Source organism: Xenopus tropicalis, chromosome 4 (assembly GCF_000004195.4).
Source record: "Xenopus tropicalis strain Nigerian chromosome 4, UCB_Xtro_10.0, whole genome shotgun sequence".
Taxonomy (NCBI): Eukaryota; Metazoa; Chordata; class Amphibia; order Anura; family Pipidae; genus Xenopus; species Xenopus tropicalis.
Genome location: NC_030680.2, coordinates 46,412,573 through 46,437,858, shown reverse-complemented (window position 1 = coordinate 46,437,858; position 25,286 = coordinate 46,412,573). Strand labels below are relative to the sequence as shown.

Sequence of the window (25,286 nt, the reverse complement as noted above, 5' to 3'; positions counted from 1 at the left end):
TTGCTAGTTCTTCCCATCAACAGGTGTATGGAGCTGCGTCAGACCCAACTGATAAGGGCCAGGCCACCCATCCCTACTTTCATATCCAATATGGATACCATAGGATGAATAAGTGTTGTTTGGAATCAGTGTTGTTTGGAAATTCAAATGCTTGGTCAAATGAAACGCTCACTATTCAGCCTGTGAGTGGCCAACTTAGACCAGTACTTCCCAGCGGAATGAAGATATCTGTCATACATTAGTATCATCAGTACCATGTAAATGAATTCAGTTAACTAAAAAGAGAATAAGGACAGTAAAGAGTACTATAAGCTCGAGTCCAACCAATCACATACCCCTTTTTCAGCAAGCAGCTTGCTAGATTGTTCAAGGTATTGTCCGGCTTCATACCAGATGTCCGGATGATGTCCCAGTACCAACAAACACTGGTCATATGCAAACATAACTGCAAAATAAATACAAACGTTGCTTATATAACAATATGATATTGGTAGGTGGGTGGGTGGGTGGAAAAGTGCTACAAACCAGTCACTGCTGTAAGTTACTTTACCTCTTTTTGTTATTAGGGTCTGGTCCTCTGTTCGCAGAGGGTTACTCTTCTCCCACTGTATATATTTTTTCCACATTTCCACCTGCTGTGCTTCCTGGGGTGTGTTTTGAGGAGGCACGGAAGGAGCATTGCGATCCAGACCTTTCATCACTGTTTCATATTCCTTAATCAAAATACATTTATACAGTCACACAAGAGAGAAGCCAATTCTACTAGTATTGCCTTGACTGCTAAGTCTTAAATGACACTGAAGCCATTGTTAGGGTAATGTGTAATACAGGTATGGGATTTTTTTTATCCAGAAAGTTCCGAATTATGGGAAGGCTATCTCTCATAGACTCCATTATAAGCAAATAATTCTAATGTTTAAAAATGATTTCCTTTTACTAAGTAATAAAGAAAAAGCTGAAAAAGAATTTAAGCAGGTATGGAGATCCAACTTATGTAAAGACCTGTTAACAGGAAAACCCCAAGTCCCCAGCATTCTAGATAACAGATTCCATACCAGTGTTTTTTTTATACTGCAATAACAACACATTTGTGGCCTAACAAATCAGTTATCACTTGCTAGCAATAACGGAACTGAATGGAACATACAGCAGTGATTGTAGACCAATAATTAAATATATATATATCATGCCATGTCTCCTAGCCTGTAAGACACACAGAGCACAAAGCTCAGTAAATTCAAACTTGTTCAGAATAAAATAAAATAAACCACCCATCCACTGAAACAGCTGGGATTACCTTTGCAACTCTTCTTGCATTCATGTAATCTCTACTTCTGTCTTCAATCATTTTCTTTGCCAAATGGATGTTGATACCCTAAAGAATATTTAGAGAGTTATTTCCATTTCCATTTTTAATGCCTTAAAGAGGCAGTGTACTCCCCTTTTCGACACTAGTGCAATGAATCGGCTTGCTGTGAATGTGCTGACATTGTTTTGCCTTTTGTATTAATTAAGAAATATCTAATTTTATTTGTTATTTCTTGCATTTAACAAAGCAAAATCTAAGAATGAAGGTAGTCACTATTTTCTTCTTTGCTCTACAAAGGTAAGACAAATCAGCAGAGAAGCCCTCTATATAAATCCCTCCCGTTCCCCAGCTGCAGCCAGTTAGGCTATGAGTTAAGGGTCAGTTCAATATACAAAGGCTTCTTAGTGGACTGCTCGCTCGTTTTGATTGCACTCATACAAAAAAAGGGCTTTTGTTACTCTCTTACTATATTTGCCCCGATTCTGGGCGTACAGCTTTAAATTCTGCGATTTACCTCTTCATACTTGTTGTAATCCCTCCAAAGCTGTTCGATGTTAATCATGGGGTTGACACAGCCTTGCTGGTAAACTCTGCGGACGGCCGTAATTCTTTGGTTCTCAGCATAAGATCCCACAGCTTCTCTATATGCCAAAAATAAAGACGATATAGAGACATTCAAGCATATTGTTTTATAGGTATAAAGCTAGGAAACATATTCTTTGTTTCAGCCTTTATTATTTAGTGACAGTCAAACATTCTGTTGTCAGTTTTATATTTAGGAGATTATTTGGGAAAAACTAAGCCGGCAGCTCTGTACTTAGCCTGGCATTTTGCATTTCAAGCAGCTCATGGTGTTTGCAGACTGGCATTTGGATGGGCAGGCAGTGGCAAGGAATTTTGGGCATTTTGTTATCAGATGGCATTATTTTCTTCAAAAGTAATGTTTTAAAGTAGTACACCACAAATAATGGGATTTTTCCCCATTAGCTTTCTGCTTCTTTTTTGTTGTATATACTTTAAAAATCCATTAATTTCCCCTTTCGTGTTTCCCAGTGGAAATTCGGAAAGGTGGTTCTGACTACTTGGCCAGCACAGCGTCTCTGGGTGCAGATCACCATTCTGCACACTGAAGCAGACACATGGTTTCTTGGCCTGTGAAATTGGGAAAAAAGTGGAGAGCAGACCGGGCCTTGTTTTCTAGCAGAACAAAAAATATTTTATCTTTATTGGAAGACAGTGTTACTGTCTACTTTTTTCCAATTTGACATTTTGGGGGAGTATGGAAAGCCTAGGCACATGCAGCACTCTCTCCCATTGGTAGCAGTGGTGAGCTTGAGCGGCTAAAATTGCATTTTAATTCTACATAGCCAAAGGCTACACTACAAACAGGCTTTTTTGTAGATGCGTCTGCACCCGAAACCACGGCACCGGCCCAAGCGCAAGCATATAGTGCTGATTTAGGAAGTGAATCCATTCTGGGTGTCTTCACCCAGGCATATTCAAAAAATAATTGGAGCCAGAGGCTTTATACGTTTTACCTTTATGTGGTTTATTCGCAGGCTGAGAATCAGACCCATGTGGCTGTAGCCTAAATTTGAATTTCTGCTACTCAGCAGCTGCCATTAAACAAGTGTGTGCTTGCTAAACTATAGCTGTGTGATGCTATTTAGGTATTTTGGTTTAACGCAGCCATTGCTCCAAGATACCAGAACTTACTGTGTTCCTAATGTTGCTGTCTGGAACATGGAGCTTTGCAGAATGTAATAGGAGAACTAGACAAGCTGGAAAGCTCAGTGTCTGCTACTGACCAACAGGCAAACTTTGAGCAAATAACTCAACTACTTGCCCTGAAACCTCATAGCCAGACAGAAGCTCAGCTGAGTTAGCCGGTTTAAGAAATGTGAGTAAGGGATTTTTGCAGATCAAGCTTTCCACATTCACTTACACTCCTTTCAGGAAATTGATGTAGTCGACCCATATCTGCAGAGAGAAGAACAGCAACGTTAGCCTAGGCACAGCCCTAGCCATAAGGCAATGACTTGAGAAAAGAACAAGGAGTTACCTGATAGGACATGATTTCCATGCCAATTTTATCAAGCGCAAAGTCATATGCCTGTGCCATTTTCTCCCTAGAAGAAAAAGCAGAATAAATTATTAGCATTGGTATACAAAGGGGCAAGATTCATAGCCTCTGAGGCACAATACGGAACCTCTCCCTCTCTTTAATGGCTGGCTATCCTGGGTGAAAAAGAGGTTGACATTAATACAGTCCTGGCAAATGATGGACAGATGAAGTAGGGCAAAGTTTGTATTTGAGTGTCTTTTAACTGTTTCTGTGCCAGTGAGGAAACCAACTGTGCTCACTGTCCCCAAGAGTTCCTCCCTTATGTCAGTTGGAAGTGACATGCATCAAGTCACGGTGCGACACATGTAGGGTGTTCTGAACACAAAAAGGTTCTGAAAAAGTCATTCATGACCCCTGGGGGCACAAATGCAAGAGCACAAAGTAGTGCCAGGTGTCCCCCTTCGCGTCACACTCTGCATTGAGTGCCAGATGAAAAATCCAGAGCTCAGTGACGAGCGCAGGGCCAGAAGGCGCCACTAGCTCCAACGCAGGTCACACCTCCTGCTGCTCTGTACCTTATGCTTCTGAATGAGGCAAAATGTACAAGACAGAAGGGGGAATGCCTATGCGCCCCACGCATTACTAATACAGCACTGTCTAACGCAGTCAGCCCTGTATTAGTGAAGGGAGTTTCAGGTCTCTAAAATGGAGGGCAGATGACTTTTTCCACCAGAGGCCACTGTTTCATTGGAGCCTGTGTATGAGATTTAGCTGGTTGCTTTGCAATATAAAGATACATATCTCATTCCCTCTGCAGAATAACAGGTGTCAATATTTTACTAAACATTTACAGAGAAACAAAATAATGTAAACCCTATTTACAGACAGGCTATAGTTGCAATTTACAGTAGCCACGCACGGTGCTTGGCCGGAATGACAAATTAGTAACCGATTATGGTGGAATATGGTGATTTTCTGATAACCAAAAAGGGGCACATTTACATTTTCAGGTGGCTCATTGCCATTGAATTCCAGTTGATTCAGTATGTTACCCGGCTGCCAGACGGCTGAAATCTTCCCTGGACTTGGTGGTATCTCCAGGGTCCCCATAGCGAAAAGACCAGATAAGCACAGTACTATGACGGTACTAAAACAAGAATGACGGCTACAGTACAGAAGGAAAGCTAAACTAACCAAACAAAACTAAGACTTGTATTTGTTTGGTGTCAGTGTTGCAAATATAGCCCATGGCAGGAGGAAAGAAAACCGTAGTATTTTTGCAGCCTATTACTTACTTGTAGCTTGGCAGTTTCCCTTTGGTTTCCCGCACATAGGACACATAGCATTTCCACAGATCTATGTGCAAGACTTTCATGAGGCACCTCTGGAACAGCTGTGGACAGAATTGGAGGAGAAAACTTTGTGTGTTATAGAAGTAGTGGGTATTTGGAATCTCTGGTTTGAGCTGGTGATTATGAAATTGCAGCAAAACCTACATCATTTGGGGCAGCACGTGCTCACTTGGGATACACAGCATATATAGTTACAGATTCAAACGGGGTCACTCCCCTGGCACAGACACATTGGGGGTAGAGAGGCAGCCAGACAATCCCATTTCAAGCAGCTGGTTGCCTAGTATGCAGATATTAGGGTGCCAATGGGCTACACATACAGTGCCATGCTAATCTCTAAATGCTCGGTTTTACTTTGAAGCACATAGGTGATTTCTTTTTCCAATGATAGTTTGCCTCTGGTCCAATGCACACACGGGGGAGGCCCCTCAAGCTAACAGCACTGGAGCTCTAGTCATTAGAATAAATGTTGCTGGATGCGAGATAACCAGTAGGAAACAGAGATTAGCCCATACCATATAGTAAGGCTTTGGTATAATATTATTGTAGCTTGCAAGTACCCTAATATTATGGGTAGCAAACCTAAATTTAAAATATGTTAGTGAATAATCCCCCCATAAAATAGGGATATTATTAGACACCAATGCCTATAAACCATATACAGATAATGGAATATTTTGCAACAGCTCAAACTGAGCTAAGTAAAGCTATATTTGGGATTTTTTGTCTTTATTGTTGAAACTGCTTGCCCTTAGAATTAACCCTTCCCTGCCAGCTGCACTTTGTCTGCAAATATTCTTTTCCCACTGGCGATAACGTAACGTGAAAATACAGTATCTTTGTTAATGCAGGCATTTCTGTAAATGTATATTTTTCTGCAGCTCTCGCTTTGGAATTTTAAGTCAGGGCACCTTGGACCTTAGCAGCCTAGATAATGTCTTAATGACCAATTGAAAGATGAGTAGAACAGGTTCTGATAAGTAAGTGAAATCATTAAAAACTTCGAATGAATCTGCTTTCTGCTCTGTATTACTACATAGTTGGACCTCTCTTTGTTGCTTAAACAGCCTCTACTCTTCTTCTTTCCATTGTAAAATGGGATTTGCCTCCATTCATACCTAAGAAAATTGGCACTAATGTTAGGGATCAGGTCTGGCTCACATCTGAGCCAATTTGGGATTTCTGTATAGATACAGGGGTATCAAACTCAATCACATAAGGGGGCCGAAATCTAAAACACAGGCTAAGTTGCGGGCCAAATTTTTTATAAATATACTTAGTAAGATACTAAGGGGTATATTTATCACAATGTGTAAAAAGTGGAGTAAGACATTACTGGTGATGTTGCTCATAGCAGCCAATAGATGCTTTGCTACTATTGAAATCTGATTACTGATTGGATGCCCTGGGCAACATTACTGGTAATGCTTCACTCCACTTTTTACACAGCATGATAAATATACCCCTTAGTCTTAGTTACTATGTGAGGAAAATGATCAGGCTGGATGGTCAGACACAGTCACCAAGGGCCACATAAAACAGCCAGGGGGGCTGGATTTGGCCCCCGGGCCTTGTGTTTGACATATATGGTATAGAACATAAAAATTCTTCCACTCCCATCTCAGCAAACCCATTCTGTATGAGTCTTGTTTTACACGATGGGTTATCTTCCTGCTGAAATGGGACCAATGTAGGAAGCATGGAGTTGTTAAGAATTACACTGGATAATGTAGCAGCACCTGTGTCAGTTTTAGTAATATAATTCTAAGCAGCTTATATATTCTATTTTCATCATGAAAAAAAAATTGTTTTTGGGTGTAGAACCTTTAAATTCCAGTAATCAGAAGGAATGCATGAATAATTTTGCCCATATGGTGTATATAGGGTACAACAAACCTTTTCATTACTTTTTACAAAATCTTTCCCAAGTCCACGGTTCAATAAAATGTTGGACCCACAGATAAAATGAGCAACTTAAGTTCCGAGGAGTTGTGCCCCAAATGGTCTCCTAACCTGCTGAACAACAAGTTTGGGGCACAACGGCTGAGGCTCCAGTCAAAAGTCAGTGGCAGAATTTTTTCCCCCACCCAAAGAGGGGGTTCTGTTGGCTAACATTTTGGAGAAATATATACCCTTTAGTTCTTGTAGTACCCGAAACAGCCATGTTTTCATAAGGTGAACCTACTACTCTACATGGCCAAAACCATCCTGACACCCCTTCTAATTACTGGAATTGGCTAATTAAGTCACAGCCATCATTGCTAACTCACATACCCCTGCCTCATACAATGACATTCCTTTGTGCTTCCTACTTTGTGGCAACAGTTTGGGGAAGGTCCTATTTCTATTTTAGCACTATAATGCCCCCAGGCACAGAGTCAGGCCCGTACAGAGGGGTTTGCTAAGACAGGAGTGAAAGAACTTGACACAGAGCCCTGAACTCAACCCACTGAACACCTCTGAACTTAACTGGAATCCCTATTCAGGCCTGATCCCAACATCAGCACCCAGCCTCTTAAGTATGGATAGAAACAAACCCTACCAACAATGTTGGAGCATCTATTGAAAAGCCTTCCTTTTAATAAGAACAGGGGAGCAACAGAGCAGCAAAGCAAGGACCAACTTGATATTAAGACCTATTGGTTTTGGAATGAGATGTTGGGAAGATGTGCCCACATACCTTTGGCCATATATTTGTTAAGAGTAACAACTTGGGCTCTGATGAGCAACAAGATGCTATTCACAATTTAACACCACGTTGATCACAAGCGGATAGTCGGGGAATCACTAAAATAAACATTGATAGTCAGAGGGAATTCTTACATGGGCAGCTTACTCCTTTTTTGAAATAAGGCCAATGAAAAGGCCTTGTGCTGAACATACTTTATACCTATTGTATTAATTGTGTAAAGCCTATGCATTGTTATTTCTAGACAATAAAAAAGGAGCCACTCCATGCCTTGTCCTTGCAAGGAAGATAATCCCTCTGCATAATGGACTACTGTTTAGTTGTAAGACAAAACAGTCACAACTAAGGGTTAAGAGACCAGGTTCGGTATCTGAGTTAAACTAACTGAACTAATTAATATTAAGTTAGGAAGAGTGAAAGCAAAATACATTTTACTAAAAAAATTTTAATTAAATTAGAATGAATGAATGAACGAATTAAAAAATTTTAATTAAAGTAAATTAGAACGAATGAATTTAGAATGAATTTTTAGCACTATTCCTTTTGCTTATGAAGAAAATAGGTGTACATAGGTGTATACTGCCCCTTTAAATGAGACCCTTACATTCCAAACTGGAAAGCTGCAGAACAAACATATTAATGGGAACCATATGTTCCCTAGATGCTACGTATGTTTCCTTTTCTATGGATTTAACATTTCTTTTTTTTTTTTTTTTAAATATACTTAAAGAACAAATTTCTCTCAATAGAGATACAGGTATGGACCCTTATCCGGAAACCTGTTATCCAGAAAGTTCCAAATTACAGAAAGGCCATCTCCCACAGACTCTATTTTAAGGAAATAATTCACTTTTTTAAAAATAATTATTTTTATTCTGTAATAATAAAACAGTACTTGTACTTGATCCCAACTAAGATATAATTACCCCTTATTGGGGGCAGAACAGCCCTATTGGGTTTATTTAATGGTTAAATTATTTTTTAGCAGATTAAGGTATGGAGATCTAAATTACGGAAAGATCCCTTATCTGGAAAACCCCAGGCCCCGAGCATTCTGGATAACAGGTCCCATACCTGTAGCATTTCATGGTGAATCCTTTCTTCACATGTATGAGCTCCCCAGACATATTATGTGCATGTATATACACTGTTTATTACAGTGGAGCAGCTGAAGATCTCAGACAAACAGTAGCCCATCTGGCCATGCAGGGGGAAGGCCGTACCTCACACACCTGTTTATGGGCAGTTTTACTGGATGGACCGTATTATTGTATAAATACATGTACGAGGCAGTAGGTTCTCTGGACACTCACCTTTTCAACTTTGTCATCATTTTTAGCTTTTACCTGTAGTGAAATTGAACAGAAAATTGGTTAAGGATGCCCTTCTTCAACTCAAAGTTTTTCATACAAGGCCAACTTAAACATGCTTTTAATAAAATGTTATTTTTCCCCAGGGTTCCACCAAATCAAATACAAATTTCAGGATTGAGCTGAACTAGAGAACTTTTTGCAGGATTCGGACGCAGCTGTTCGTCCAAACCAAATCTGAACCATTACATTGAGGTGCCTTTATACGCCAGACAAATTAAACCGGTATATATCTGTTCCCAAAGGATTCTGCGCAGCAGTTTAACTCTACTCAAATGTAACTATACAAATAAGAGTTCTGATTCGTTTCCGCATTGGGCTAAATCAGTTGTAGATTCGGTGCATCCTAGTTAATTCTGCAGTTTTTGTGCATCAGGATCTGCAGTAGGGATAATATAACGGAGTATTATATGATTGCTCCAAATAAGGGGTGGCCAATACGTCGATCGCGGTCCACCAGTCGATCCCCAGTGGATTTCTGCGTGAATGCTTACATACACTGCATCGCCTACGTACGCATTCACGCCACACTTCCGCATTCCGTGTCAGTCCGGTCGATCGCGACCGAGTCTGGCCACCCCTGCTCCAAATCCTTGGTTATCAAAAATGGTGCTGAAAGCCTTAGCCTGATGCTAAATGTGCTGTTTGACCAACACACAAAGGAATAATAGTTGCCATCTAAATGCCTTTAGCTGCCTCTCACCACCTATTTCTAATATACATAGTTAGGCTAAAATGTAATCTATAAGGACTGGAGCAGGCAGATGTCTAACATAATAGCCAGAACACTACTTCCTCCTTTACAACCCTCTAAGCCGATATTTAGTGACCAATCAGTGACTTGCGGGGGGGCATATGGGACAAAACTGCTGTTAGTTTGCATTTGACCTGCGGGCTCACAAACTAACTTAACAATTATGTCCCATGTGGTCCCCCCTAAAGTCACTGACTACTTCCTGCTTTCAGCTTTCTAACCTCTTAGTTAGTGTTCTGGTCATTATGTTAGACATCTGTCCATTCCAGCCTTAATAGATTACATTTTTGCCTAATGTAGGAATTAGAAATGTTTTTTTTTTTTCATTTTGGACAGTCTATCTATTTTATCCAGTTTCATTTTCACACTGAACTGTTCCTTTAAAGGGGGGCTCACCTTTAAATTAACTTTTTATAAGTCATAGAATGTTCAGTTTAGAATTTTTAATTTGACTTCATTATTTATTTTTCATCGTTTATGAATTATTTGCCGTCTTCTTCTGATTCTTTCCAGCTATGAAATGGAGGTCACTGACCCCAGAAGACAAAACAAACTTGATCTGTGATTGATCTTTTCATTACTTATCTTACTATTCCGTTGCTCTTCTATTCATAGTCCTCTCTCTCTCAACCACTATCTGGTTGGCAAAGCAACTGGAACCCTAGCAACCTGATAGCTGCTGAAATTCCACACTAGAGAGATGCTGAACAAAAAGCGAAATAATAAAAAAACTAAAATAAAAAATGAAGACCAATCGCAAACTGTCTCAGAATATTACTCTCTACATCATCCTAAAACTAAACTCAATGTTGAACAAGCCCTTTAAAGGTGAATTTAACACCCCCCTATAGCCAGTCTCATGTTTCGTGATGGTTCTGAGCAGCACTGCCTTTACATTACTTGTCAGAGAGACAGATTGTAATTAGAGAGGAGAGAAACATTGCTTTACAGGGCCAGAAGAACCATACAAATGACTGTAGGGGTTCCAAACAATAAGGATCCCTGTTCCCATTACTCTAATAATGGGTAGAGATATGCAATAGTGAGTAGGAATAGGGGAATGGGGACATATTATACCATTTTAATTGGTTTCAGATAAAAATACTTCTGAAAGATGCTCCATGCAAGATACGACTGCATAATATTGACAAATACATGACCAAGCTCTTGAACAATTCTGTGCATTTTTACAGGGAGCTCAGAAAGGCAGTCCCAGAGCAAGCCGTGCAGCACTGCAAACTGGGAGCACCAGTAATATTGCCACGGATATACAAGGGAAATGGAAATGATCAGTTAAAGGTCCAGCTTCCGCTTTTGCTATTATGTACATGGGCTGCGGTTGGTCTAGTTGTTTTCTCAGAGGACTTTTAAAAAAATGTTGTTGACCATTTCTAAAATTTGCCTTTGAAACAACAGATTACCTTGTGAGTGGTTTTTGGCTAATGACGCACTGGTGGCCAGCGGGGGGGAAAGGTGGTCCCTTGCCTTGGTCTCCCTGAATGCGTGTGTGCCAACATGCACAGGATCAGCCCTATAGCACATTTTGTCATGAAAATTCATAGTTTAATGTTTCCATGCAGACATCTGCAGTGTGTGTGCAATGATGGGCTAATCCTGGGCATTCAGGGAGAGGAAGGGTACAGATCAAACAATGGGCCATTGGCCCTAAAGGAGAACTAAACCTTAAATAAGAAATAGGGCAGAAATGCTGCACATTCTGTTTGGGGCTTCTGTTCCAGTCCAAGGCCCCCACAACTCTTTAGCAGGGAAGATCAGTGCCCCCTAAGATGGCCCCCAGTAGCCCCTCATCTTCTTTTTGCTAATTCACTGCACATGCTCTGGGCTGCTGGCACTTACCTGAGCTTAGGGGCCCACTCACCATTTATATTTATATAATATAAATGGCACCATGTAATGCTGATAAATATTTCACTTAGGTTCACATTACATGGCAGCTCAAACCACTGCAGTCTGCATCAGAACTGAATAATCAGCCCTGTAGTTTCATCTTTTATTACAGGCCAACCTCATTTTTTGCTTGATAATTTGCAATGACCCCTAAGCTTAGCTTCACAATAACTGGCCAGAGCCCACTGAGCATGTGCAGTGCCAGTGACACTCCTTACAAAATCCAAGATGGGGAACTCCTGTGAGAACTATAAAGGCCCGGATCATTGCTAGTATAGATATGCTGAAAGTGAAGTTCAAAATAAATAAAAGATAGCATTTCTAGCCACATTCATTTTTAGGGTTTAGTTCTTTTATAAGGGAAAAATAATTAGACAGGGCCTAAATAAAACAAAAATTGAAAAAAAAAATTACCAGAAATCTAATTTATTAAAGTTAGTCTTATTTTCTGGGATCACTCTCCATAGATAGCATTTTAAATGTGTTGGTAATGGAAGGTCAAAGAGAAAGGCAGATAAATAAGAAATGAAGACCAGCTTCAAAACTGCTTAGAATACAGTGATCTATAACATACTGAAGCTGAACTGTAAAGGGTAACTTTAATAATAAAAGACAACTGGAAAAAAACCTGCAGCTATTGCTTTTAAAATGTATAATATATTTATATCTACACGGAACCAATACACTTGATTAAAAACAGGCATAAGCAATAAACATGGAGTCCATTTAATGTTCAAGTTTATTATATTAAGGACACAATAATCCCAAAACTAATGTTTTAAACACATCAATAGCATTTTATATTTACCACAATAGACAATTTGAATGGTATCTGACAAAGACATTGTACTCACAGTAGTTGGTGTGCTCCTGAAAATGTAAAAAATGGCAGAAAACAATGCATTTCTTTGGTACACAACCCTTTAGTACAGTTCCTTGCTATATTAGTTGCCCTGATTAAGTTACACGCAGACCATTTTCTTACATAGATTAATAGATCTTCCTATAAGTAGAATTTACGCAGCCATTTTTATAAGGTTTGATATAGTTGTAATACGTACCAGTGTCCCTGTATACTAATATACTAACATTACTGCCGCTGTTCTCCCTGAGGGGAGTAAGTGTTTCCGGATTGTATTGTTCTTTTACCATCAGGTCTCTAATCACACAAATCATTCATCTATAGCAGTGCTGTCCAACTGGCGGCCCGCGGGCCGCATGCGACCCGCGACCCCCCTCTGTGTGGCCCCCCACCTGTCTGGCTGCTTTGATGGCTTACTCTTGTGTAAGCTTTAAATGGTATCAGTACTGTGATTAACTGCCCTCCTGCATGGCTCTCACCTCAGATTCAGGCTGTAATCCTCCTGTATTGTTTAAATATGTAATCCCCTGTGTTTTTCACACCTTTTAGTTTCTGCATTGTTCACCCCCTGCAGTGTTCACACCTCAGGCTCAGGCTGTAATCACCCACATTGTTCCCCTGTTCACACCTCAGGCTCGGGCTGTAATCACCCATATTGTTCCCCTGTTCACACCTCAGGAGCAGTAGAAACCCACAAATAATCCCTGCATACTACAAAAAGAACATATACTGAGGTGGTACTGCAATTAAAAAGTTTTTTTAATATATAGTTATTGTGCAGACTGTAGGAGCAGTGCCAGCATTGTGTCACTGTAGGCTGCCTGTGTGTGCCATACACACAGGCATCATAGGGCAAGCAGAGTATGGCACACACAGGCAGGGTAGGGAAGGCAGAGTATGGCACACACAGGCAGAGTATGGCACACACAGGCAGAGTATGGCACACACAGGCAGAGTATGGCACACACAGGCAAAGTATGGCACAAACCAGCCAAGAATGGCAAACACAGTGAAAGTATGGCACACGCAGGCAGGGTAGGGAAGGCAGAGTATGGAACACACAGGCAGGGTAGGGCAGGCAGAGTATGGCACACACAGGCCAAGTATGGCACAAACCAGCCAAGTATGGCACACAGGCAGGCAGAGTATGGCAGGTTTTTGCTGTACTACAACCATTAATATGGGTATGGCCATGTGATAACATGGGTGTGGTTTCAAGTGGGTGCGGTTTCAAAAAGGGGAGTGGTCAAAACTGGCTTCCATTATAGGCCCTCCACCACGCAGGTCGGAAAAATTCCGGCCCTCGGTACAACAGAAGTTGGACAGCACTGATCTATAGTACACAAACCACGTACCAATTTCGTTTGTTCCCTCCACTGACATTCAGGGCTGAATTATCAGATATGGAGGTAGAAACAAAAGGCAATAATGTATAACCTAATGGTTGGCTGATTAAAATCCCCATGATTGCATAAAATACGCACTTTAAAAATTGTAGTTCAACTATAGATTAACTTTTAAAATGATGTAGACATTGAATATTCTAAGAATTTGCAATTGGTCTTTGTGTTTTATTTTTTTTTTGTTATTTCGTTTTTTGTTACGCTGCTTTCCAGCAGTAGCATTTTAACTAGGGATGCACCGAACCCACTTTTTTGGGTTGGCCCGAACCCCCAAACCCACACTGAAAGATTCGGACGAATCCTGAACTGAATCCGGGATTCGGTGCATCCCTAATTTTAACAGCTATCTGGTTGCTATTATTTACCCTAGCAGTCGGGCAGTGATTTATTACTGGATTATGAATAGGGAGGCCAGGGCACTGGGGGGTCTGGTTGCGGGGGGCCGTAATTTGCACACAAAGGAGAGAGGGTGCTAGTCTAGAGGGACCCATGGCACCCGACTCGAGTATAAGCCGAGGGTGACTTTTTCAGCCCATTTTGGGTGCTGAAAAACTAGGCTTATACTCGAGTATATACAGTAAATGGATCATTTTCATTCCAAAATACAGTTATAATTAGATTGATTACTAAATATACTTCACTTTGTGGTTTGATGGAGCAGCAGAAAAGCAGATCACCAAAAGCAGTACCAATATTGGATAACGTGTTTATGTGATTTGACAAAAATCGCATTAAAAAAATGCTCAAATATATCCGACTTTGACTTTTCCAGACTCAAAGATTTGAGATTTATCAAATGGAATATGGAGGTTCATTAAGAGAGATGGGTTCTTATAAAATTGAGTTTTATATGGATACTGCACAGAGATCAGACAGCTTATTAAATGGTTGGGATCTTAGGGATGTACCCAACTTAACACTTTCAAAAAAAGGAAAAAATTGGGAAGAAAGTTTTGCACTAATATCGCCAAATATCTACCAGGTAGGGAAGTAGTCAAAGAGAGGACACCGGGTCAAAAAAAGGTCTAACAGCTAAAATTGTGTTACCCAGAAAATCCCAATCAGCCCTCAAACTGGAGCATTCAGTAGCATGATATATACACGAGGGGGGTGCTTGCACCCGATTTTCCATTACAACCTAGACCTTCATGAAAGTAGTGACATAGGTTTTTATATAAAAGATCCACTCAGGAATGTAAAAAAAAAAATGGAAGATAAACAGAAATTAGTCTGCCATTCCAAAAACTGGACACCTAATGATTGCAGCTCACTGGTTAGGAATTTCAAAATGAACATAAACACAGAAAATGCCAGAACCATATCAATACAGGCTACAGTTACTGAAACATACAGAGAATTGTACTCGGAGTAGGCTGCAAAAGAGTACAAAAGATGGCCATACCGACAAGGCCAAGGAGGCCCCTTAAAAGGCCGATGCTAAATACTGAGGAGCTGACCAGTGCATAGAACTCATCTTCATTGTAATGCTCAGAATAGATACATCCACTCTCTCTCCACAATGCCCCACTATCATTTTGAATCAATAATAAAGCAATACACCGTATCTTCACTAAGAACAAAGATCAAAAATATCTCTGAAATGTTTGTGAATAATCCAAAAATTGTCTTCTATTTTGTAGGAGACAAATTAATGAAGGAGGAACGTCACTGACGCCTTATCTCCCTATCTCAATTTCCAATGCAAATTTAAAGCTGCAATCTAGATCCAAAAACAAATGGTTTCTCTGTGCGTTATTGAAGTCTGGGCTTGATGGTCAACTTCATGAGTTGATCCTTGTGCTTTTGGGCAGCTTCAAAAGCAGGTAAATTATGGGAAGCCAAAGCTTGCTGGTCCACTGACCTCTAGGGAAAGCCTGCGGTTATCTTCTGAAACACTGGCAAGAGCAGCTGGCAAGTTTCATGAACCAATGGGGGTTAATGTTACATTCCAGGATGACAAAGTTGAAACCCACCCTTGTATGCTCATCTGTTATTAGCAAAGTATGCTTTTAAAGAGAGCTTGATAATCAACATGTATTTCTCTTTACATAAGTATTTGTGGCATATTTATAATAAGCAACGCAGGCAACTGGCCAAGAGGCAAACATAATGTTTGAAGGTTTGTTCATAATGAAATCTCTAAATGCCTTGGAAGTACAAAGACAGTAGACTCACTACCCAAATTTAAAAAGAAGATCCAACCCAAAACCAACAAAAAAAATAATTTTTAGTATTTCCATATGCATTATTAAAAAGTTTGATTATTTTAGTTAAATGAATATACTTGTAACTGTCTTTCCCTTGATATTCCCCCACTGCCTGTCCTGACTACATGTACCACTGAAACAACACAGCAGCACTCAGCTCCCCTCCGCTGGAGATTCCCACAATGCCTTGCATGTTCTCCATTTAACAGAACCGTTAGAATGACAATGACAGAGTTCCGAGTACCACAGCCTACAAGGCTCTACCTAGGATTCGCCACATGAACAGGATGACAGTCTCATAAAGAACTACTGGCTATTTCACTTAAAAAAATAAAATAGAAATGTTTTTTCACTATTTTGTACGGGCTGAGACCTTCGACATGACATAGATGAGGGCCCCCTCCTTTTTGTACATTCTTAAGAGACAAAAAATAATAATACAGGTATGGGATCCCTTATCCAGAAACCCATTATCCAGAAGGCTCCGAATTACTGAAAGCCCGTCTCCCATAGACTCAATTTTAATCAAATAATTAAGAATTTTAAAACTGATTTCCTTTTTCTCTGTAATAATAAAACAGTACCTGTACTTGATCCCAACTAAGATATAATTACCCCTTATTGGGGCAGAACAGCCCTATTGGGTTTATTTAATGGTTACATGATTCCCTTTTCTCTGTAATAATAAAACAGTACCTGTACTTGATCCCAACTAAGATATAATTACCCCTTATTGGGGCAGAACAGCCCTATTGGGTTTATTTAATGGTGAAATGATTCCCTTTTCTCTGTAATAATAAAACAGTACCTGTACTTGATCGCAACTAAGATATAATTACCCCTTATTGGGGCAGAACAGCCCTATTGGGTTTATTTAATGGTGAAATGATTCCCTTTTCTCTGTAATAATAAAACAGTACCTGTACTTGATCCCAACTAAGATATAATTACCCCTTATTGGGGGCAGAACAGCCCTATTGGGTTTAATTAATGTTTTATTGATTTTTGAGTAGATTTAAGGTATGAAGATCCAAATTACGGAAAGAACCCTTATCCGGAATACCCTTGGTCCAGAGCATTTTGGATAACGGGTCCTATACCTGTAATTGTAAAAACCAATGAAAATTCTATTCTGTCACTCAATTATTCTATTAATATTTTTTTTAAAGCATGGGTATAATATGGCAACAGTTCAAATTATATTTTAACATAATGGTTCAAAAATGTTAAAACATTACATTTGTTTTCCTTAATGCCATGTCTTTATTAAAAACCACTTTGCTCTGTGGTAAATAGGGTAAGGCTTCTCTTTTCTTTACAGCTTCATTTCCTTCTGAAGGTTTTACAGCAGATATCTAATGGAATAAAGCAAAATGGGGCACAGAGTGCACGGCAGCTTCATGTAACTGGATTTGCTCGCTGCAAAGGGCTGTGGCAGATAGGGAGATTAGTCGCCCGCGACAAATCTCCTTTGTCAAGGGCGACTAATCTCCCCGATATGCCATCCCACCGGCTTGAATGTAAATCGCCGGTGGGATGGCATATTCCCGAAATTGCGGAAGTTTCCTCTCAAGGCAACTTCCTTCTGAAGGTTTTACAGCAGATATCTAATCTAATTCCAGAGTAAAGCAAAATGGAGCACAGAGTGCACGGCAGCTTCATGTAACTGGATTTGCTCGCTGCTGCTAAAGGCCGTTATACAATAGCTGTACCTGCTCAAACAGCTCATTTTCTAAAGCAGTGACCCCCAACCAGTGGCTCAGGAGCAATATGTTACTCACCACCCCTTTATTGTTGCTCCCAGTGGCCCCAAAGTAGGTGCCCATTTTACATTTATGACTTGGATGCAAGTTTTGGGGCACAAAGACCATGTTTAATGTGAAACCGAGCCTTCTGTAGGCTGCCAGTCCACATTGGGCTACAAAAAGCCAATCACGGCCCTTATTTTGCACCCCTAAAGAACTTTTTTCATGCTGATCAAAAAATTGCCATGTTCTGGCCTTCCAGACATTTAAAGGCACACAAAGGTTTGGATTCATTTCAGCTAAACTGCAAACCTGCAAAAAGTGCAAGGATTTGCCCAAATGCCAAACTAAAACATGGCTTAAGTGCATCACTACATAATTTGTTTTTGGTAGACAGCAGCATTCTGCAATAAGCATTATAATGGGAAATGCTATAAAAATGAAATCTGAAATTTCATGTCATGGCAATAAACTTTCACTGCCCCCCTAAGCAATCTGTCTCACAACATGCAACTAATGACAATTAGCTCCTATACATTGTCTATGCAAAGGGAACACTAGCCAGTGAGGTATTTGACCTGTCAATCAATATCCGACTCCCACATAAAGAAAGAAACTGCTGAGAGGGATAGTGAAGGGTAGCCCAATTTTAGAAATGGTACAGAAATATAATATTAATTGATGTCTTGCCAAGAAGAGGCAAGAAAAACTGAGAAACATCTACAAATCGCAGCCCAAGAAATGCGATTTGCTGTTGCGCCTGAACTAAATTTTTCTCTAAAAGTTAAAAATGGTGATAAAATGTCCCCATTTTTCTTACCGTTACATAATATAATCTATAGAACGGACTACAGCTCCCATTCCAAAGGACACCACAAATATTACTGACCCCCTTCTCTCAATCAGATACAAACAAGTATTAATATTATCGAGTTTGTAAAGCACCAATATATTCCACAGCTGTAAAGCTGGCCACACACGTGGCGATTTTCGATCTTTCATGCAACCATCGTTCCAACACTCCACTGACATTCAGGGCTGAATGGTCAGATATGGAGGTAGAAACAATAGGATTTCTACCTCCTTCTGCCGGATTCAGCCCTGAAGGCAGGATTTTGCTCAGGCGCCCGATCAAAATCTTTTAACCCACCCAATTGGCGAGTCGACCGATATCAGCAGCCTTCTGCAATATCGGTCAGCTCGCCTAGTTTCCATACACACACCGAATATCGTACGAAATTATTGGTGCGTGTATGGCCAGCTTAAGACAAAAGAAACCAAGCAATATCCAAATAGATTATAGATTGACAAAAACAACGTAACTAAGGTAACGAGGCATCAGAAAGAGACTGCCATGATGAGAACCATTACCAGTAAGTATTTTTCTCTGTTCATCTGAAGATGTTCACTAAAGGGACCTAAGAACACAATCCTATACAGAGCAAGAATACCAATGCAAACAGGTTTCAGCTGACAAAACCAGATCTGAATCGCTTATTTGAGCTTTTCTTGATTAAACGTGTGACTTCAAAGTGGAAATGAGACTATATACAGAAGTTGCCACAAATCACTATGGAATGGCTGAAAGTAAATAGTGTAAGATTGAAGGTGGATGTACACTGGAAGATATCAAGCTAAATGCCCTGATACTGTATGAAGGGCCACACTCACACACATACAGTACAGCCGCCTATCGCACTTCTCATTTAGATGGATGGCCCGAATGACCAAAACAACGCGATGCAAAGAGTTGTCAAAGCTCCTCTTTACTTTACTGTCCGATGATTTTAAATCTACCTGATTGAGGGACCAACCCATAGGTGGATTTTCAATAAGGCTAGGGGAGGCTAAGCCTCCCCAAACCTGCTCTGGCACCCTAAAAATAAAAATATAAAATAAAAAACCTGGCTCTGTTTCTGCGCTGTGCTGCAAATCTTCTCCTGTCCCTGCAAGCTCCAGGTTCTGCTCTAATCAGCTGTCCTCTGTTTGGATTTTTCTTCTTGTATATTCTCCAATCAGAGCACAGCTTTCTTGACAGACAGTAAAATTGACCAATCAAGACACAGATGCAGACAGGGATCGGGAAATTTTGCAAACTGCAGAAATGAAGACTTAAAAAAGAAGAATCTGCAGGCTGTAAGTTTACCCATCAACCAGCTTTGAACTTTGCTGCAGTTTTCATCCCACAGGTACTATACTGTATATGTTCTAAAGGCTGACCCACTAGCTGGAATTAAATTGTTTTTTGTCATCTGACATTTATAATATCCCCTACCCTAACAGATGGAGGGTAAGTTAATTTTTCCCCCTGACAAAGCTCATTGTGCTTTTATATATTTGTTATGGTTTTTTGCATATTCTATTTTTTTTTTACTTTTGTCATTGTTTTTTTCATTTATAGTAAGTTACAGTGGGGCCAATGCTGTGTATCAGTGCCAGTGTTATAGTGCCAGGGCCTGAATATCTGCCATCTGTACGCACTGCTCCTCATGGCATATAATGTGCTGGTTTTGTATATAAAGACTGCGTCTCACTGTATATAATGTGCCTGGGATGTCAGTACCTGCTGCCTCACTTTCTATAAAGCTAACTTAAACACATCTAATGGGGAGGTTAACTTTTAAGTTAACTTGTAGTATGTTATAGAATGGCCTATTCCTAGCAACTTAGCAATTGGTCTTCCTAGTTAATTTTATATAGTTTTTGAACAATTTGCCTTTTGCTTCTGCCTCTTTCCAGCTTTCAAATGAGGGTCACTGACCAAAAAGTATTGCTCTGTGCAGCTACAGTTTTATTTTTCCATGCAGGCCCCTTAACTATTCATATGCCCATCTCTTGTTTAAACCACTACCTGGTATATAAGACCCTAGCAACCAGATAGCTGCTGAAATACCAAATGGAGAGCTGCTGAACAAAAAGCTAAATAACCAAAAAACCATTAAAAATAAAAGAGGACCAATTGCAAATTGTCTCAGAATATCAGTGTCTACATCATATTAAAAGTTAATTTAAAGGTGAACTACCCCTTTAACCTAATTTAACACAAATGTATAGAGAACCCCTAACAGAAGTGCACGTATGAATGCTTTTACATCCTAAGCATTTTAGGGTTAAAAAAATCCCCCCCACCCGGACTTTTGCACAGTATCCCTGGGAGTCAGTTGGGAGGTTATTTTTTTACACCAGCAGTGAATCCACTAAGTGTCACATTAGCTGTAGGTCAGTCTGTGTATGGGCCATCTTTAGCCTCCCCAAACAAAAAAGTCATCCTCCGCCTATGGACCAACCGCTATCTATGGTATTTAGATATTGGTCAGATGTCTGGGCTAGCATACACCTACTGGAAAAAGACCCAAACAAATCATGTATGTACGTATGACCAGCTTTACTCTACAATCATGGCTATATGTATGGAACCCTCAGTCGGCAGTTTTGAAAACAGACAGTCTGCCTAAACAGCAAATCTTGCCTATCAGTGCCAGCAGTAGTTGGAAGATAAAGAAAACCAGAAGGTACAAAGATTAAAGTGTACATGGCTATACAGCCCATGGGCCAATTGGTCAGAAAACCTCAATATGTGCTGTGTTAAAGATGATCTATGTGCAAATATTTTTTTTACACACCTACAATTAAATCTATTTTATAAAAAATGTATATTCTTAATTCGGTGTCTGTTTTGTTATGCTTGTTTATTACATTACACTGCCTCCATAAAATATACTTTGCAACCTAGGGTGGCATCTTCTTGCACAGCAATGAGTAATTGTGTGTAAATATGTGTGTAATTGCTTGCCTTTATTAGAACAAATACCTTAAAGGGGCAGTATACTCCTTGCTTAACATGAAATCAATGAATAGAGCTTTTGCCTGTTTTATACAAGAAAAAAAAGCTAGACAGGGAAATTGATGATAGTCCATGTTTGGTCCTTGCGAGGTTTAAAACTAGGTAACCACTGCTCAGACAAGCAGGAATCCATTGCGCAATAGGAAATATCTGTACACTGGTAATCTACCTAGCTTGCAAGGATCAAACATTTAGCTTCAATAACCCTGTTTAGCGTAAGAAATACGTTAAACAGGGTTATTGAAGTACGAAAAAATATGTTCAGTACAGGTACCATTTACTGAACATGATCATGTTAATCAAGGACAGTACAGCTCCTTTACCAATTTAAGGACCAGAATGCAAGCAGCAGAAAAAGAAACAGATTACTTGATGGCACCCAGCACATACAGGGTTAAGTCAATAAATCTAGTGGCAGAACTGACTTAAGATGATCATACACAGGCCAATATAACTTGGCATCTAGCCCCTTAAGTTAAAGCTGGCCATACAAAGAATGATATGCTCGTTTTGGTGAAGTCACTGATTTTTGGCCAGATATCGGTCAGGTTGGCCCGCCAGTGTCTCATACATGGGCAAATAAAAGCTGTTGAATTGGACCAAAGGAGCCAAATCGGCATTTAATACACTGGAAGATATAAGCTGTCGATATAAGTCCTTTAGAATGATTCACCTGCTTATCTGCCGCAGACGGGACTCAACCATCAATATCTGGTCGAAAATCGGGCAGGAATGATTTTCTCATTTGGCTCCTTGATGCAGTGCTCAAGAGAGCAGCTGATCAGACAGGTAGGTTTAAAAATCCCATTGTATCAGGATCACATTGGCATGTAGATTGGATCTATACAAGCCTGAAATATGGTCAGAATAAGATTGTACTTATTTGATGACCCAAGCAAATATTGGCTTATTTGGAGAGGACCACATAGACATGTTGATACAAAATTCGCTCCAACACAGGCCCAAAATAAGATCCTAGTATTGGCCCCGACCAACAATTCGACAACCCTATTTTTCCAACCTTACCCAGCGAGCATATATCTCTAAGTGTATGGCCAGTTTTATATGGCCTTTTTAGCTTTGTTACTCATCAGGCACAGTTGTTATGGAGGCACCGATATGTGACAAAACATGAAAAAGACACAGGTTATATTTTAATAAATAATGTATTCTTATAAGGATTAATATGGTAAAAAAAAAAAATTCCAGCTGAATAAATGCCTTTCAAGACAGACCACATATGGGCCTGTTTTTGACTTACACAACGGATCAGCTGATGTAACCTTTAATGAATGGCTGTGAAAGAAAGATCCCCAGCACAAATCTCTCTCCTGCAAAATCTGTTGTTCATGTGACAGGCACATGAGCAGAGCATTCTGGTCCAGTAAAACTGTATGTGTGTGAAGAAAAGCTTCCCTGTATTTTTACGCCTCACTGTATTAACTTTGAAATGGATAAAGAGCCCATTGTCTTTGGTTTTAAACTGGAAAATTGTAGGAATCCTAGAGGACAGAACACTAGTATCTTCAGAAGCAGTATTCAAGAGTCCATAGACCATATAGTCACAGATATAATTACTCAAGTAAACCTTCCTCAAGTGGAGTCCAGATATCTTCAGAAATATCCTTCTTGACGGACACTAAAATCATAAAGTCAAGTTTCTATTGATAAAAACAGCCTTTAATATGTGTTGCACTGTGGGATAAACCCTTATTCTGCAACAGGTTTCCTGATCATAACGCCAGTATTATTGCGGTTAAAAAAAAAAAATTTAATCCTGGACTGACGAGACCACAAGAAAAGTGATGAAATGTTTTCTGTGAAAATAAAAGCAGGCATGTTCTCAAAGGCCAACTTAAGGCCTAAGTTAAAACTGTTGCTTTCATTAAGAGGGATATGGTGTCTATGTAACCATGCAGAGAACTTAGATCCAAAAAACATTCTTTGATATCCATCCCGTCCAGTTTTGCCCACTGAGTGCCACTCTGTAAACTGATGTTGGCAAAAGGAGAAATATGGCAATAGAATGAAGAACCAATAACAATCTCTAGAACAGATACTTCATGCAAAGGAACAGAGGCAGCAAGAATAAAAAGATATTACTAGTGCCACAAGGTTCTAACATCGCTTGTTCAAACTTTTGTTGAGCACTTTAGTACATGCCCGTCTTAATGTTCTTAAAGCAGAGCTGCTTGCTGGCCAAATGATTTGGGCATTTCAAAATATTGTAGATAGAAGGCTCAGCATAAATCTTAAGGGACCTCAAAAGTGTCACATTTCCAAATGAATTAAATAAATCCTGTGATACACATCAAATCCAGTTCGACCATATCTTCTTGAATGCTGCAAATCCTAGAAAAAGAGCAAGTCTTGGGATCCACTGAAGGGATTGTTTCTTTGCCAGCTACTTGGTAGGAGTAAAGTAGCATGTTTTCATCAATCATCTTAGATTTCCTTTTCTTCTGGTGAAAATAACACCTTCATATTCCACTATTCTTGACAGGATAGTTCACAAAGCATCCACTGTCCAGATCTCCTTGCTACCTTACAGCTTCTTGTGGCGTACAGTTCATTTCATCTGCTCTTCCAGATATAATGTAAACATCATAAACCACTGAAACCAACAAGGAGGTGGCATCCAGGTTAGGTGATAATACATGGTGATCCGGTCAGTAACAATGGCAAGTTAAACACCAGATTTTGATTATTCCTATATTTGTGGTTAAGCTCATTTAAAAAGTACAAAATGAAATTTGAAAAAAGCAGGCTCATTTAAGATGATGAAACATTTTGATAGAATGATACAAAAAAGGTTAAGATGACCACTAAAGCCAGTGGAAAAACACTTTGGTTAGGAAAGTTAAATCATATAAATGAATAAACAAATATTCACTTATTTAGCAATGATGGAGGTTAAGAGCAAAGTGAGCAGAAAGGAGTCATGACACAGAAATGGTGAAGTATGAGGTGTGCATTTGCCAACTCAGGGGTTGCATAAAGGCAGTGCAAATCCAAGAATTCACTAAGGTTGGTCTGATACATATGTGCACCCCGCAGTGACCCTTAAAATGAGTGTACTACCCACTGACTGAGGCCATACCGTCAAGGGGTAACCCTGATATATAGATGGTGCTTTCTGACCGACAGCAATTTGCTATAAAGGCTTTCCCTCAGTATTAGGAAGATGCTTCCTAATAATGACTAATTACTGACATGGCAGGATTATAGCGATAATAAGCAGTTAGGGCAAGGCAGCTGTGACTATTAGCACTTATGGCAATTATGTTTACATACCCCTTTCCAAGGGAGGCATCATGCCTAGACTTAGGTTTAGCAGAAAATATCCAATAACTCCATACAAAGGACAGTAATCAGTTAGGGTCATAGTTTTCCTTTTTATTTCCAATATCAGCATGTATTTCTTTGAAGAAGCAAAATGGTAATTAAAGCTTTTTATTGCAGAATAAACTTCTATTGTAAAAATATGACTAACCTTCTATAATTAGGAAGATTCTACAGCAGTGTTTCTTAAATGTTTTCTCAAGTAAGCTGTGGTATGTGCTTTACAACACAAACATTGGTTTAGAACCAGTATACGAGAGGTCGCTTAGTACTTTGCATTGTAGAGAAAAAAAATCACATTAAAAGGGAAGCAGATATCCACCATAAACTACAACTGAAGAATAAAATCTAAACTCTATGCACAGTAGTTTAAAGGCAAACTCCACCCAAACAGAATTTAGTCTTTTTGAAAAGAGAATGTAACTTCAAGCACCTT

General features: G+C 39.6%; 1 protein-coding gene across 1 annotated transcript in view; it reads right to left on the bottom strand.

Moving 5' to 3' along the window:
- Positions 1–25,286, bottom strand: part of LOC100491871 (cleavage stimulation factor subunit 3-like) — a 39,968-nt gene that overhangs the window by 1,982 nt on the left and 12,700 nt on the right. Inside the window, exons 4-11 of the mRNA XM_031901325.1 lie at positions 8,729–8,761; positions 4,670–4,767; positions 3,372–3,438; positions 3,255–3,289; positions 1,824–1,950; positions 1,298–1,375; positions 551–713; positions 336–445 (exon numbers count right to left, since the gene is read on the bottom strand). Coding sequence (XP_031757185.1) covers positions 336–445; positions 551–713; positions 1,298–1,375; positions 1,824–1,950; positions 3,255–3,289; positions 3,372–3,438; positions 4,670–4,767; positions 8,729–8,761 — 711 coding nt within the window. The remainder of the gene's footprint in view (positions 1–335; positions 446–550; positions 714–1,297; positions 1,376–1,823; positions 1,951–3,254; positions 3,290–3,371; positions 3,439–4,669; positions 4,768–8,728; positions 8,762–25,286) is intronic.